The 17,812-nt window shown below is 37.5% G+C and overlaps 1 protein-coding gene across 1 annotated transcript; it reads right to left on the bottom strand.

Moving 5' to 3' along the window:
- Positions 1-305: 305 nt before the first annotated feature.
- LOC145030536 (uncharacterized) lies at positions 306-797 on the bottom strand. The gene has a single exon (XM_078978890.1). It carries the CDS (start codon positions 795-797, stop codon positions 306-308), a length of 492 nt encoding a protein of 163 aa, XP_078835016.1.
- Positions 798-17,812: the final 17,015 nt, after the last annotated feature.

Genomic DNA, 17,812 nt, shown 5'->3' with positions numbered 1-17,812 from the left:
GTTGAGTATGTTCTTTCATGAACAATCCTACTGTCACGGAATGATTTACATCCTTTTTCATGGCACAGTAAAATTCGTAGATATAATAACTCCCCGGCTACTGGATGTACATATGCAAGTCTGCCAATGGTAGTATTTGTTATGATAGTCCAATGAATCCATCTCTCATCAGTGGTTTCACAACAATATTTAGCAGGGTAATCATTGTACGTCAAGTCAATGCCTCGAACATCACGATGATTATTGTGCAACCATTCCGTTAAAGTCGTAACACCAAAACCCGGGGTATCAATTAAAGAACCTAATTAACTGTTTTCTTTGAAAATAGTTGCTTTCATCCCCTCCAAATGGACGGACAAGACTTGTACATCTGGATCTCGTTCGTGAATGGAAAAATTTAGGATTCGCCATGCTGCTTTGTGTGGACATATATACTGACCATCAAGAAATGACTTGATTTCATTCACAACGATAGGTATGGTAGATGAGGAAGCAGTGGTATTCGCCTCTGATGTTTGAAGAGTGAAATGAACACGATCAAACCCCTTTGAAATGTACTTAAATAAGTACTTAATCATCATATTCCAACCATAATTTTCTACGTTGATGTGAGAATCAAATCGACTATGCAAACGTTTGTTGTACGACACCACATACCCGTTACCAGTTCTAACACCACTTTGTAAGACATGATACGGTCCAACACGTCTTCTATAATGCACATACCTATTTTCATCGAAAGTTGTTAATGATTTGAATGGTTTTGGAAACCGTTTCACACATCTATCATCTACCATACATGGGGAACCTATATTCAATAAACCACAAGGACCATGTAGCATGCATGTAGTAACAGTCCTATATAGTGTTGGTTTGAGTACGGGGTAAGGAAGCTCAGCGGTTATGTATTTTTCAATATCTGCACCTTCTTGTATTTTAAAGGGAGATGCAACCCACAATAACGTATGACAATGTGGTAAACCCCATTTTTGGAATCAATGGTGTAAGATCTGTAAATAAAAATTTACCATATGTTACGTAAGGCATAAAAGGAACATAAGGCAAAAAAAAAAAAAAAGAAGAATGAAATAAGAGATTAGAAATGTACATGCACTAACATCTCCAAAATTTTTGTCTTCTTTAAGGAATTTAATAAAAGCATGAACTTTGATCTTAAAGATGTGTGCAATGATATCTGGTCTGTTTTGAATATCACGCTGACCAACAACATCCATGTATCTTCCATACTCAGACCATTTAACATTGCAAGTGAAAGTGATGAAATATTGTGGCTTACCATGAACCCTACACATGGCTAGAGCGTCCTTATAGTGTTTATACATATACCTAGGCCCCCCTACAAAAGTTGCGGGTAGAAAGACACGCTTACCAATGAAACAATTGCCCGTATCACCTTTGTACAAAGCGTCATATATATTGTTAATGTAATCTAAATGCAATTATTGTAGATGGTGTTCAATAAAGTCAAGCCTAGATTGTTCAATGCAAGTATAGGCATCCACCAAATACTGGTGGAAAAAGGCGGCATGCATGTAAAATAAGAGAGTGATTTTTTCGATCATGAATTTGATAACTGTTATACGTATTATTTGTTAAACTTCTATTAGAGTCAATACTTAAATGCAAGGTGGGATACCATCCTTCTTCACCATATGGGAATAGTAATGGATACTACAAAGGCATATAAGTCGGATGTAGCTTACTAACTCGCCTAGCTGACCTAGACTTTGAATGGACATCAATATCATAAACAGCCCCGGAAATATCATCACCACAAACAATACAACCCAAACTTCCAGGGGCCGGTGGCCCATATCTTCTGTCAGGCACATGAAAAAATAACTGTACACCATATGAATCTAAATTCGTTGACTGAGTTGTTTCTCTCGCAGTCCTAAATGTACGGACATACTCATTATGTGTGTTTAACATGTGACTTAATGAATCTACAACATTTTTAGAAAAAAAGTACTTCACCCTCTCCATGAAAAAGAATGAAGTCTATTGGCAACCTCATTTTCAGTATCACACATATACAACTGTAGAAATCAGGGTTGATGAACGTCTTGAGGACAAAAGGATCCAATCCAATGGTAAATCTTACCACTGACCTTAAACACATATGGTGCACGACCTTTGTTGATTGAGTGATATTCGTTTGCACCAAAAGACGTCATAGAGAACATGGAATTATATGCTCTTATGTTATGCATAAAGTGATCATCTTCATAAAATTGCATAAGCATTTCAGGCGGGCGAAGAGGGTAGGGAATAACAACATTTCCCGACTTACAACATTTCATATATCGTGGATTATTGCCTCGAGATAAATACAATACTCTCTCATGATACCAAAAAAACACCCCACAATACTCACACACACACAGGAACAATTCCAACAATCGTAATATATAGGAACAATTTCATCGACTTTTAACATACTTTATATGTAATCCATATGGAAAATTAGATTCTAAAAAGTAAATTTGAAACTAACTATTATGATTAGTAACTAACTTTTGGAGAATAATTTAAAAATATTTAGAAGAGATTAATAGCCTACTCTATGATTGTATTAATCTATGGATACATTGTTATATATTCAACTAAAACTCCATGTAAATAGGATAAAATTGAAATAAGGACACCATTCTATAAAAACTTATGCCTGAAGGACCATTATTGTAATAGAGTATTGATTAAGGACCAAAATCTGTAAAAATTATGTACACAAACCATATCCAGTGAAAGGGTTAAAGATAACTTACCCAATTTCGAAGATCCAAGGTAGAGTTGATATCAGATTCTTGTAACACAAAAACTATATAATTCTTATATTAACACAAATTCATGAGATACCAAGAAGGGTTTTAAAATGTCAAACCAACAGAGTAGAAAGGAAGAAATAGAGAAAAATCAAAATTGAAGTATAGAATAGAAAATCAATTTCAAATACAAAGGACAGACAACATACCCAAACTTCAAATTGCAACTGAGTGTAGACGGTTGGAGGCGGCAACAAAGCATAACTGTTGTTGGCGACGAAAATGTCAAACCTAGAATGTTGAACATAAAACATGGTTTACGGTTTACAAACATAACCTCCACTAAGAAAGATGGTAAACATTCATATCATAATTTTTTTTCATTTCACGTGTTTGATGCAGTTACCTGATTAGAATTGTTGTATGAGATTTTTTTCCAGATTTGTAGCATATTTTATCATTTCACATGTGTTACACTGGAGAATTTCAATGAACCATTTGTTTAATAAAATACAAAGGAATACTACTTGTAGCTTTAGTTCCTTATATGCATTTATAGTTGTATGCTTCTAATTCTCTTATTTATCATTTTTAATGATCCAATATGTTGTCCTCATTTGGAGAAGGCTTTTGAAATGTCAAACACACAGAGTTGGAAAGGAAAAAAGAGAGCAAAATCAAAATTGAAAATGGAATAGGGAATCAATAGTTATCACACATACAAAAACTTCTATTATCTGCGAAAAACTAATTATATGTTGAAAAAAAAACATAGAAAAAAGAGGGAAAATTAAGCAAATTATTGACCTGGGACGTTTTTGTACAGATTTTGGTACATGGACCTTTTTGTAGCAGATTCTTGCCAAAAGGACAGTTATTGTAACAGATTCTTGCCACAAGGACCATTACTGTAACAAACTATTGATATAAGGACCAGTTTTTTAAAAGTTTATGCCACAATGACCATCACTGTAATAGTAGTTTACCACTTTATACGTTATCAGTTTAGTTTTTAGGTTTATCCAACAATTATTATTCCTTATCAGTTATCAGACACTATTTTAACATCTCAGTCTTAGTAAAAAATGATAAGTACTTTGAACTTCCTTTGAGGGCAAAATGGTCAAAAAAATATCAATGACTTGATGCCTAAAGTATTTGTTTCAGAGTAGCTAACAAATTTATATTTTTGTTGTTTAATGTTATCTTAGGTCATTTCTGTATTAAAAATGATGATATTCAGATCTTTTTTAGTTAAACAGATAAACTTTTTTGTGGTTCTTATTATCTCGGTGGAATGAGATGTTTCTTTTCATATGTTAAAAACGATTTCAATTTTTTTATAAAAGTTATGCTTTGAATATCATTATCTCATCTTGGAATATGTAGTCATGCCTAACGAACGATTTTTTTTAAATATTTGGAGTATATGTAATGCAATAGCAACAAATCACTATTAGCAGTAAACATTTTGAACCACTATATATATATTCCAAGATGAGATCATGATATTCATGACCTCGAAACAAACTTAAAAAAGATGGAAACTTAACCCATGTTTTGTTTCAAATGTTTTGCCTGGTTCTTAATGTATACTTTTAGGAATATCAAGAACCAATTGTCAAAATATAATCACTTAATACTTTTAGGAATATCAAGAACCAATTGTCAAAATATAATCACTTAGTTTATCTATTTAACTAAAAAAACATCTGAATGTCATCATTTTTACCACACAAACGACCTAAGATAGCATTAAACAACTTTAGGCTTCAAATCATTAATATTTTTTGACCATTTTGCCCTCAAACGAAGCCTAAAGTTCTTATCAGTTTTTACTAAGACTGAAATGTTAATAATAATGTACACTTGAAGAGAAGCTAAAGAAAATCCCTTATTGAAGAAAATTAAAAACGTGTGACTCATTGCTATTGATTACTTGCTATCAGAAGCATAAACAATTATAGATAAACAAGTTTTTATGTATATGGGAGCCAATGACAAAGCATCATATACTACCATGGTATCCACTGAATGGACAATGTATTAGCTTGTCAAAAACTAAAGATGCAGGTTTGATTTTTTTTTCTTTTAAATGACTTGAATTATACACGACTAAAATGAAATTAAGTTCCAATTTTTTTTTCCTAAAAATTAAAATGGGAGGCAGCGCACTAAAAAAACAGAACCAAGAGTAATCAAGCAGAAAATCAAAATCAATTAGAAACAATATATGACGTACCGAAATTTCATACAACACCAGAGCATTGGTGTCGGCAATTGAGAGCAGACGTGGTCGGCGACAAAATTTTCAAACCCACAAAGTCGGAGACATTGCTCAAAAAACAAAAAATGATCATAAAGAAGAGGAATTGAAGCCTAAAACCATAATAAAATTGAAAGAAGATACAACATACCGAAATTCTTCACTGCTACACAGCACAACTGGTTTTTGACGGACGTTTGGTGGTGGCAATACAACGTAGGTAGTTTTTGTTGAGAGAAATCGAATTCCTAAATTATTGGATGAGAAGTTGTTGGGAGGATCAGAAATAACAGAAATTGAACAGATATTAAACAAAAATTGAACAAAAAAATCATAATAAAACATACCAAATTTCTCACAGCAACGCAGTACATGCGTTTGTTGGTGGGTATTTGGTGGCGGCAATATTGCGTTGGCGGTTCTTGGTGAGAGAAATTGAATTCCTAAATTCTTGGATGAAAAGTCATCGGGGGACTCAAACCAAGACTGTCGGAAACGAAGAAAGAAAGTCATCGAAATGAAGAAGAAAGGGGTTGAAGAATTATCAAAGTGATGGCAGTGGGTTTGTGGATTACAAAATAATATGGTCAAAACATCGCATGACGAAATAGTCATTATGTATAAACTGACGTGGTGAAAGTCTGAAATTGTAAAAGTACATTGTTCACAGACGTGTTGATTTTTAATATATGTATATAATATTTTTAATATATTAGATTTATATATTAATAAATATTACTTTAATTGATTATTAAATTTTTAATTTTTTTATTGGATTTATTCTTTTTTATTGGATTATTATAGTATATTAATACCAAGTTCCAATTCAATAGTAAATTAATCTTATTAGACCACCATCAATTTTTTTCCCGTTTTCTATTTTTTCCCCTTTTCTATGTGGTTTGTTCCATCAACGCACAACCACCTACATAGGCCGATAAAAATGGACTTGTTATCCACCCACATGCTTCTTTATGCTGTTGTACCTATCTTTTGTCGAATAAACTTCTTCCACGAACCACTTCCCACCGCTTCTTCGCCTCATCAGTTTTACTCCCTATTTCCATCGTCTCTTCCATTGTTTATCACATCTTCAGCTTCACTCCCGCTCCACCATCTTCGTTATCTATGCTTCTCCATGTTCTCAAGGCGTGCTGCTGCTGCTCACTTCGGTTATTCTGTCGTCAACGATTTCGTCCTTCAAACTAACCAAAACCCTATCCCAAACATCAATGGCGTTTCCACCAGAAAGGTATGTCTTTTGTCTTCTCTTCTCTTCTCTTTTCATTTACTTTCTTTGATTATCATTTCCAAAACGAACACCTCTTCTGAGTTTCTTATGTTAATGGTTAGAAGAAGGGTAACTTTACTCATGGTAAACGAAGGATGAATAACAGAACCACCATGGCACAATGAGAAGATGTGATTAGTGTTGTAAATCAAACTAAAAGACACGCAAGGAAATCGACAAATGATATTGTGAATTATATGTCGATTAGTTGCGAATAATAAATTCAATTATTATTATTAAATTTACCAAGTTTCGTCCGAAACCAGATCTATCCTTATCGATTAGATCTGATTATAAGAAAGGTAGAAGAAGACTGTCCTGTTATTGGACGAATTAAACACAAGACAAAAAAATAAAACCGACCTGTTGATTGCTGACTTGATCTTGAAGCAACTGCACGGATCAGATTCCTGTCCTTAAAGGTTTTTACTTCGCTTCTACTGGCTGTAAGCAACAGAGTAAAACCCCAGGATTTAATGCAGCTTGATCGATATTCCAACAGCACTGGAAATCGACAAACACAAAGCGACTACTCGGAAACTAGAAGAAAAAACGCAGAGAGAGAGAGTGAGAGCTTTTCATATTTTCGTGAGTATTTATATGGCTCCAAGGGAGCTGTATTTATAGGTATTGTAACCCTAGAGGGCATCAAACGGGCCCCCATAGGCCGGCCCCGGAAACCCTAGGGCGACAGCTTGCTCTCCAAGCAAGCCGTTTCCTGATCCTTCTAGAATACCCTGACTTGGCCTCCACGAAGTCAACGACAATCAACCATTTGACCAGGATCGGTCAAACCGACTTGACCCGAACTCGTCAAAAATGAAAGCATTTGACCAGGATCGGTCAAACCGACTTGACCCGAACTCGTCAAAAATAAAAGCTCCTCAGCTCCCGATGCGTCGTGCGAAGTGCAAAGTGCGCCTAAATCGCGCCATTTCGCGCACTCGCGGCGTCGGCTAGTGCTAGGCTAGGCTAGGCGCGCGCGTGGGCTTGGCCCAATCCTTTGATCCACTAAATCCTTTGAAGGCTTACCAAGGGAATAGGCTTATAAACCCTCAAAAGTTTCTTCTCTCCACCAATGTGGGATACAAAGGAAATTGCCAACTTGCAATTCCTTTATATATAAAATTCCAACAATCCCCCACCAAGTTGGTAAGTTTCCTTTCACTCAGACAGATGATGTCACTCGGGTGTCACGAAGATTAAACCCTAGTTTAATGAGAACAAACAAGAAGAGACCGATTCAATGGTATCCTTATAGGTTTAAACCATGAACCTCAATGACCTCTCCGGTTTACCCCCCCACACCACAAGTCATATTTGTGTTCTCCCTGAGCATTATTATGGCTATGCACTATAAATCCTTTTCATGACCCTTTAGAAGATAAACCACTAATCTTCACTTGAGGCGGCACCACCTCTAGATCATATAGGCATAGTTTTACAACATCTTCGTTGCTTAGATGTCTCTAAAACTACGTTAAGAGTCGTAACTCAACCTCATTCTCGGCAACGACGCACTATCCTACCTCACATGGATCTATCATGAATGATAGTACCTTCTATCATTAGTGATTTCGTTGTTACCCTTTAAACTTGAAAATTAGGAGCACTAATGTCAAGTTGGGTTTCCATCACTAAACGATTCTATTGTGGTTTTAGACCCATGACTCTCGTGGTAGATGTAACCAAATCTCTCCTCAGAGGTTTGGTAAACGGATCTTCCAAGTTCCTACTTGTCTTGACATAGACAACCTTGATGGTACCACTTCCAATTAGTTGTCTCACAAAATTGTGACGCAGACCTACATGTCTTGACTTCCCATTATATACCGCATTATATACTTTAGACAGTGTGCTCACTATCACAGTACATGGGTATTGAAGGCATCGGAATATCCTACAAACGTATATCCATAAGTAGATCTCGAATCCACTCTGCCTCTTTGCCTGCTGCTGCTAAGGCAATTAGCTCAGCTTCCATCGTTGAATGAGCTATGCATGTTTGTTTCTTGCTCGCCCAAGAAATAGCACCACCAGCTAGAGTATAAATCCAACCACTTGTGGATTTTGAATCACTGGTGTGATCAATCCAACTGGCATCAGAATAACCTTCAAGTATTCCATTAGATGACGAATATGTCAATTCAAAAGTACTTATCCTTTTTAGGTATCCTAGTACTCTACCCACTGCTTTCCAGTGCTCCGTCCCTAGATTAATTGTATACTGACTCAACTTGCTTACAGCGAATGCGATGTCAGGTCGCGTGTAGTGAGTAGCATACATCATGCTCCCAACTGCACTAGCATATTCTAGTTGGGCCACAGCTCGACCAGAATTCACCTTAAGTTTCACACTTGAATCAAAAGGAGTGTTAAATTCCTTAATGCTCAAATGTTGAAACTTTGTCAGAATTTTCTCTATGTAATGAGATTGACTCAGAGAAATCTGACCACCTGTCCTCTTCACCTTGATACCAAGAATAGTATCTACTTCTCCAAGATCTTTCATCTTAAAGTTCGAGGATAGGTATTTCTTCATCTCAAGAATACCTTCTAGGTGAGTGCCAATGATCAACATATCATCAACATAAAGACATATAACTACTATGTAATCAGATGTATGTTTAGAGTAAATACATCTGTCAACACTATTGTGCTGAAAACCAAAAGCAGTCACAGTGGTGTCAAATCTCTCATGCCACTGTTTAGGAGCTTGTTTCAACCCGTACAAAGACTTAACAAGTCTACATACTTTGTTTTCTTGTCCAGGTATTACGAAACCTTCAGGTTGCTCCAGGTAAATCTCCTCTTTGAGATAACCATTCAGAAAGGCTGTCTTCACATCCATTTGATGAATGAACAATCCCTTCAAAGCTGATATTGCTATGAGAGTTCTAATTGAACTAATTCTAGCAACTGGGGCATAGGTATCAAAATAATCGATCCCTTCTCGTTGCTTATAGCCCTTTGCAACCAACCTTGCTTTATAGGCAGATATGGATCCATCAAGATGATATTTCTTCTTGAATATCCATTTGGATCCTATGGGTCTTCTCCCCTTGGGTAGATCAGCTAACTCCCAAGTTCCATTACCCATAATTGAATCCATTTCGTCATTGATTGCTTCCTTCCACAGAGGAGCATCCCAAGACGTCATGGCTTCATTAAAAGTCTTAGGATCATCATCCAAATTAATTGAAAAGATGACCTCTCTCGTCACTTTATTTTGTGTTCCTTCGACCAAATAAGAATAGAAATCTTCTCCAAAGGTTTTCTCAGTTCTAGCCCTAGTACTTCTCCTTGGTTCCTCCACAATGGAAGGAGGTGGAAGTATTTCTCGAGAGGTACTTGTAGGTGTTGTATGACTAGAGTTTCCTTCATCCTTAGAAAACTTGTCCTCAAAGAATTCCACATCTCTGGATTCCACAACAACACCTGAATCAATATCTAGTAATCGGTAAGCTTTGCTATTTTGAGCATATCCAATAAATATACTCTTATTAGCTCGTGCTCCCAATTTTGTTCGCTTAGGATCAGGAGTCCGATAATAAGCAACACACCCCCACAATTTCAAATAGTCTAGGTTAGGCTTTCTACCTTTCCACAACTCATAAGGGCTTGTAGGGATCACACGACTAGTGATCCTATTATGAACATAACAAGCAGTCAATAGTGCTTCCCCCCACAGATTGTTTGGTTGACCCGATTGGTTCAACATACAGTTGACCATCTCACAAAGAGTTCGGTTCTTCCTTTCAGCCAAACCATTCTGTTGAGGGGTGTATGGTGATGTTCTCTCATGTTTGATTCCATTCTCTTCACAGAATGTGTCAAACTCTTGGTTGAAATATTCTCCGCCTCTGTCCGAGCGAAGAATTTTGATGTGTCTTTCAAGTTGATTTTCGACCTCAGCCTTATATCGTTTAAATGCATCAAAAGCTTCATCTTTTGATCTCAGCAAATAAACATGTAGATATCTACTGAAGTCATCACAAAATGTGATGAAATACCTTTTTCCTCCTCGAGTAAGGATTCCATTTAACTCACATATATCAGAATGAATCAACTCAACTAAAGATGTGTTTCTCTTAACTAATGGAAATGGTTTCTTAGTGAACTTTGATTTTACACATGTTTCACATTTTTCAAAATCTTTTGAGTCATATTTTAACATACATTTAGTTTGCATTTTTTCAATGTTTTTAACATTAGTGTGAGCTAAACGTTTATGCCATAAAGAAATTGAACAAACAATATAACCAGAAAAGTTCACTTCATTCACATTAGCAACCAATCCATCAATTACATCATTACCAACACTCGACACACTAGCAACACTAGAAACACCACACTTAACACTAGGACCACTCACATTACCCTCATCACTAAGACACAAGCGATACATTCCCGAAGTATTGTTCGCCCTCCCAACATGTCTTCTGCCTTTAGTGATCACAATTTTGCCTCTCTCAAGCACCATCTTGAACCCAACCTTGTCAAACTTATCCACAGAAACCAAACCCTACGAGATGGTAGGAACATGAAGAACATCTCGAAGAGTCACCCATTCACCACGTGTGAACTTCAACCGAACATCACCCTTTCCTAGAACTTCAGCTCTGTGGCCATCAGCACAGACGACAACCGTCCCTTGTGGCATGGGTTGGTAGATGCTAAAGCTCTCTCGATGCCCACAAACATGCACAGTGGCTCCTGTGTCCACGAACCAACCTCGAGCACAGATTGCTCGAGTAAGAGAGGAGATCATGAAAATCTCTCCAAGGTTCACACTGGCCACCATGTCAGTCACCTTCTCGACTGCGTGTGCAACCGGTACTGATTTGCGATCTTTGCATTCTCTTGCATAGTGCCTAATCTCTCCGCAGACGTGGCAAGGACCAGCCCTTTTTGGCTTTGAGTTAGGATTCTGATGACCCGGTTTCTTGAAGCTTTGTTTCTTGGGTCCAAAGTTCTTCTTGTTCTGTCCCCCAGATTTGCCTTTGTGGCTAGAACTCCCAGCTGACACTTGATGCACACTTTGTCCAACTTTACCTCTCTTGTCCCTGATGCGAGTTTCCTCCTCAATGCGGAGGTGTTTCATCAGATCATCCAAGGAGTAGTCCTCAGACTTGTGCATCATTCTCTTAGAGAAATCTTTCCACGAGGGTGGCAGTTTTGCGATGATCGCACCAACCTGAAAGAGTTCTAGAAGAGAGATGGTGAGTACGTTCAACTTGTTGACCATGACTTGGAGTTCATGCACTTGCTCCATAATCGATTTGTCATAAACCATTTGAAACTCAAGGTACTTGGACACAAGGTACTTGTTAGTACCTTCCTCATGTGCCTTGTACTTAAGTTCCAACGCATTCCATAGCTCTTTTGGATCTTTGACCGGTGAGTAAAGATCATAGAGCCGATCAGATAGGGAATTCTTGATGTGACCCACACACAATTCCTCAGATTCTCTACGCAGAATCCTTTGCTTTTCTAGTTCTGTAATGACCGTTGGGTCCACAGATTCCCCCTCCTTGGGAATTAGATTATCTGGAATTGGTGGCAGTTTTGGGTCCAACACAAAGGAGAGCTTCAAGACATGAAACATGAACTTGACCTTTTCGGCCCAACGAGTGTAGTTTTGACCATCGAATTGGTCAAGTTTGGCAAACTCTTGGTTCATGAAGTGGAGGCTAGCAGTAGTGTCCATTAGTCTCTTGATTGATCACAAAGTATAAAAACCTTTAAGATTGTTGTAAATCAAACTAAAAGACACGCAAGGAAATCGACAAATAATATTGTGAATTATATGTCGATTAGTTGCGAATAATAAATTCAATTATTATTATTAAATTTACCAAGTTTCTTCCGAAACCAGATCTATCCTTATCGATTAGATCTGATTATAAGAAAGGTAGAAGAAAACTGTCCTGTTATTGGACGAATTAAACACAAGACAAAAAAATAAAACCAACCTGTTGATTGCTGACTTGATCTTGAAGCAACTGCACGGATCAGATTCCTGTCCTTAAAGGTTTTTACTTCGCTTCTACTGGCTGTAAGCAACAGAGTAAAATCCCAGGATTTAATGCAGCTTGATCGATATTCCAACAGCACTGGAAATCGACAAACACAAAGCGACTACTCGGAAACTAGAAGAAAAAACGCAGAGAGAGAGAGAGTGAAAGCTTTTCAGATTTTCGTGAGTATTTATGTGTGACAACCGTCAAATTCTGGTCAATTCAAAGTCAAATAAAGTCAACAAGTCAAATCGATCAGCTCAACTAACCCTTGTGTACTTGGACTTACGTTCAGTATTTACTAAACAACTCGCTATTCTGATAAGAAAACATAAATCGAAAAGTAGTTACAACTAGATCTCTTTAACCTAAAAACTGTAGTATGTGGCGAGCCAAACCGATAAAACAATGATGCTTACTCATCGGGAGTGTGTAAGATCCTTAAACGAGGCTTAAAAGGGTTTACGAACCATGCATTGCGATGCCGGACACTTACAACTGTCCCACACAGAACCTCTCTCAATCGTTTTCACTCTATCTCTCTCTATGACAAATCTCTCCCAAATCTCTCCAAGTATGTGAAATCTCTCTCAAATATCTCTCAGTAATAGAAATCTCTCCAAGAATGTCAAATCTCTCCCAAATCCCTCTAAGCATGTGAAATCTCTCTCAAATATCTCTCTGTATGAGAAATCTCTCCAAGAATGTCAAATCTCTCCTAAATCTCTCCAAGTATGTGAAATCTCTCTCAAATATCTCTCTGTATGAGAAATCCCTCCAAGAATGTCAAATCTCTCCCAAATCTCTCCAAGTATGTGAAACCTCTCTCAAATATCTCTTTGTATGAGAAATCTCTCCAAGAATGTCAAATCTCTCCCAAATCTCTCCAAGTGTGAGAAATCTCTCCCAAATCTCTCTCAAAAGTTCCCCGTAACTTTTTGGAATCATTCGGGTCATTCCGACCCTTAACCGGGTCAAAAACGGCTCAAAACGAGGCGAAAACGAGAAAAATAGGCTTTAGGAACCGAAACCAAGAGAGAAGCTTCTTAGGACCCGAAGGTCCTCTTAGGGACTAAGAGCAAGAGGAGCCGAACCAAACCCTCCTGAACCGAACCGAACCCTCCTGAGCCGAACCGAACCCGAAGGTACTGTTCACCACTAACCGAAACCGAACCCTGCTCAAGAGGAACCGAACCGAACCTCGCCCTGGAAGAACCGAACCGAAGGTACTGTTCACTACTGTTCACTACAGTCCGTTCGGTTCTGACTTCTCGCCTTTCATCGCCGGACCGAACCCTCGCCTTCGCCTCTCACTTCCGGTTCGCGCCTTCTCGTTTCTCACCTCCTCGCCCCTTCGTTTCCCTCTGTTCGTTTCCGGCTACAATCCTCAGCATGGACCGAGTCTCGGCCTAGGGACCGAACCTCGGCCTAGGACCGAGAGGTCTCGCTGGGAACTCATTTTCTCCCGGTTTTCGCGTAGTTTTGCGTTTAAGGCCCGTTTTTAATTATTTTAACGTGGGAATTTCACCCAAAATCATATTTTAACATAATAAACCCTAAATATTCACAATTTAATCATATTTTCATAAAAATCTTTATTTAAATAATGAAAGCAAGTGGGTAAAGTACAAAGAGGTGGAGTGTTGATTTTGCTTTACCTTATAACACAAGCAACCACTCCCACACCCACTCTATGACCAGCCACACCTCCCCACCTTACCTAGGTCACATCAATGTCCTTTCCACTCAATTATCACTCTTTCCCACGTTTTTGAGAGCTGAATATTCATCCTCTCTCCTCACTTCTCTCATTTGCTCTCATTTCACAAGAAGATCAAACTCTTTCCTCTCTCACTTTCTCTCTCTAGAAATTCGAGATTCAAGGGCTGATCTTGAGTTTTTCCTCCATATTTGGTAAGTATAATCCATTCTCTTTATGATTATCTCACTTATTTCCACTCAAATCATGGATATCTTAAACAAACTCTCTCATAATTGTGTTAGATCTTCGAATCTTCAAGTGTTCTTGGGTTGAACACTTCTCTTCTTCAACACTTACCTACTGAAATCACTTAAGGTGAGTTCATACCCCTACATTTTCATGTTTTCTCAAGTTTTCAGGGGGGGAATACAAGTTAAAACACTAAGAACATAACTAAATTTTTCTAACAGCCATCATCAGAAAAGTTCAACTCCATTCACGGACTGTTTTGGGCATCTTAAACATTTTTGTTTTCAAAACTGTACAAGGTGCAAATAGTTCAAGCTTGTAGCTTTAAAATGACTACTTGCACATCTCCATACGATTTTTCTACAATTTATGGTGATTTTTACAAAACTGCCTATCATTTCAAACAACAATCCGGACCAGTCTGTGATTATGGACTTTTTCACCCAAGTTAGAGGTCATTAAAAATTGTGATAAAAATTATGAGCAAACTAGACACATTTTGTGAACTCTCAGAATTTACGGATCTAGTTTTTGACTTCGTATGATTTTTCTATGATTTTTCCAAAACAGGGCAGAATTGCTAAATTTTGCCAACAGCATGTAAATATCATAACACTTTGTATTATGTTGAGCAAAGTGTATAATCATAAGTTCTAATATTTGAATGTGTTTCCTTGCTAGTTTATCATTATGAACTGAAACTAAGTCATTCATATTAATATTATTCATTCATTTAGAACACGTATTATGTAACTATAAAAGTATAGTTTGATAAATTCACAACACTAATACATTTCCATAAAAGAATTCATACATATTATATACATTTTAGATGAACTATAATAGGTATAGTTTATGATACATTACTCAACACACTTATACAAAAAGGGGTACAAATACAAAGTGTCGGGTCTCTATACAAAAAGGGGTACAAATACAAAGTGTCGGGTCTCTATACAAAAAGGGGTACAAATACAAAGTGTCGAGTCTCTATACAAAAGGGGGTACAAATACAAAGTGTCGGGTCTCTATAAAGAAAGGGGGTACCGATACAAAGTACCAGGTTCACTTAAGTTAGTTATTATGATATTAAAACTATATTGCATCTAGAACTGTTAGACTTCAACTATAATCGCTGAGCGTACATGTTTGAGTCCTATAAGAATTTTGTCTCGATTGGCCTAGAATTAGTGATGCCTGCCTCATCTCCTGTTCCTTGTTTGGTTGTGGACCTAGGGCAGACCCACTATATTCAACGTTTTATCTAATTTAAACCTTATATAACTTATATACGTTGGACGATTATAGAGGAACTCTACGGGTCATTCTAGGGTTCATTAATGCATCATATAGGAATATTTCTATTCACACTTAACTAAGAAAATATTGGATTTTCTGGAAATCAAACTATATCGATTTTACAAGGAAAACGGTTTCTACTTCAAACAAAACTCTTATGAACTCACCAACTTAATTGTTGACACTTTTAAAACTACTTGTATTCTCAGGAAATCAGTGAAACAGGAAAACTTCATCGCTTTGAGGATGGGACGTTAAACCGTCAACAATTTATTTTGTCATCATAATGTAATTGCTTTTGAAACATATAAACATATACTTTGGTGTAACTTTTGCAATTATATATATGGTGGTTGTTTTTACTTTGAGCACTATTATACACGTTGTTGTGATACTGTACATGAAGTCCTCCACCCCCAGACGTTTCCGCCATCCTTGGTTTGGGGGTGTGACATTATGTGGCTCCAAGGGAGCTGTATTTATAGGTATTGTAACCCTAGAAGGCATCAAACAGGCCCCCATAGGTCGGCCCCAGAAACCCTAGGGCGACAGCTTGCTCTCCAAGCAAGCCGTTTTCTGATCCTTCTAGAAAACCCTGGCTTGGCCTCCACGAAGTCAACGGCAGTCAACCATTTGACCAGGATCGGTCAAACCGACTTGACCCGAACTCGTCAAAAATAAAAGCTCCTCAGCTCCCGATGCGTCGTGCTAAGTGCAAAGTGCAAAGTGCGCCTAAATCGCGCCATTTCGTGCACTCGCGGTGTCGGCTAGTGCTAGGCTAGACTAGGTGCGCGCGTGGGCTTGGCCCAATCCTTTGATCCACTAAAGCCTTTGAAGGCTTACCGAGGGAATAGGCTTATAAACCCTCAAAAGTTTCTTCTCTCCACCAATGTGGGATACAAAGGAAATTGCCAACTTGCAATTCCTTTATATATAAAATTCCAACAATTAGGAGAACTGTTCATGTCTATGACATCGATCAACAGGTTAACATCCTTATCTTCTTTGAGCTTTTTCACAAATCTATCCAATCTTTCAGACCTCATTATGTGGAGATACTTTGAATTGATGAGGTGGTGGAAGAGAAAGGGAATCAGAAGCAGGGAATCCAGGGTAATTCCGGTGAGTTTGAGATGTTGAAGGGGTGTATTCTTGGATGAGCATAGAATTGAGAGACTTACAGAAGGAAAACAGAGATATAAGACACGCATTAGAGGACATGAAATCACTGAATTCAATGAGGAATTACAATGGATACGCTGCTGCTACTGGTGGAGGTGGTGTGGAGGAAAGAGGCCAGCGCCGGTGGTTGAAAATTCCGATGGATCTGCACAGTGGAGGATGAAGAAGAGTAGTGGCAGTGGTGAGGCTAATGGGCAGAGAGAAACTAAGAAGAATTTGACTTCGGTAGATGTGGAGAGTGAATTGTAGAGAGCAATTAAGGCTGCATCATCTTCATGAGGTTTGATGATTGTATATAACTATATATTATGATTTATGAGAGTTGAGCATTGCCATTCGGTTCTTTTTATGTTTATAGGAGTTCTATATCTCTCTTGGCTACTATTTCATACGATATGTGAATGAATAATAATTGAATCTTTATAGTTTTTTCATTCTTATTGATGGCATATTGATTTCGATTTATGAGTTCAGTTGTGTGGGTTGAATATAATCTTCGGAAGACCTTATAGCTTAAAATGACAATTGTACCCTTATAAAAATACTCCCAAAGAAATTTTCTAATTTCTTCATACCCCCCCCCCCCCCTCCCCCTAATGTAGGATCTTAACGTCTCCCTAAAAATAGGAAAAAAAAAACATAAATGAACATGTGATTGTCGTCTCCTGAAATGTTCCTCCAAGAACAAAAATGGATAGCAATTATTTCACAAATCTGTCTTCCAGTTTCTTCATAATTGTTCTTTTAAGTTGACAAACTGTTAAGTAAGAAGTAAATCTAGCTTTATTTACAGTATTACACTAACCATATGTTCATTCATTTCTTCCCTTTTTAATTTTTTTGGATTTTATAACCTTACATTTGCTGATTATTGCCAGACTAATAGAAAAATGGAGTTACTGTTGTTTTATTTACAAGTTTACAAAACATGCACAACAAATGTTTGATGATATGCCTCGAAGAAAGTTTGCCCCAGATTTACTACACTCATCTCTCAATATGTACCGGTGCATCTTT

This window comes from Lactuca saligna, chromosome 2 (assembly GCF_052625555.1).
Source record: "Lactuca saligna cultivar CGN05327 chromosome 2, ASM5262555v1, whole genome shotgun sequence".
Taxonomy (NCBI): Eukaryota; Viridiplantae; Streptophyta; class Magnoliopsida; order Asterales; family Asteraceae; genus Lactuca; species Lactuca saligna.
Note: the sequence above shows the minus strand (reverse complement) of the source record. Positions and strands in the feature narration are given on the sequence as shown.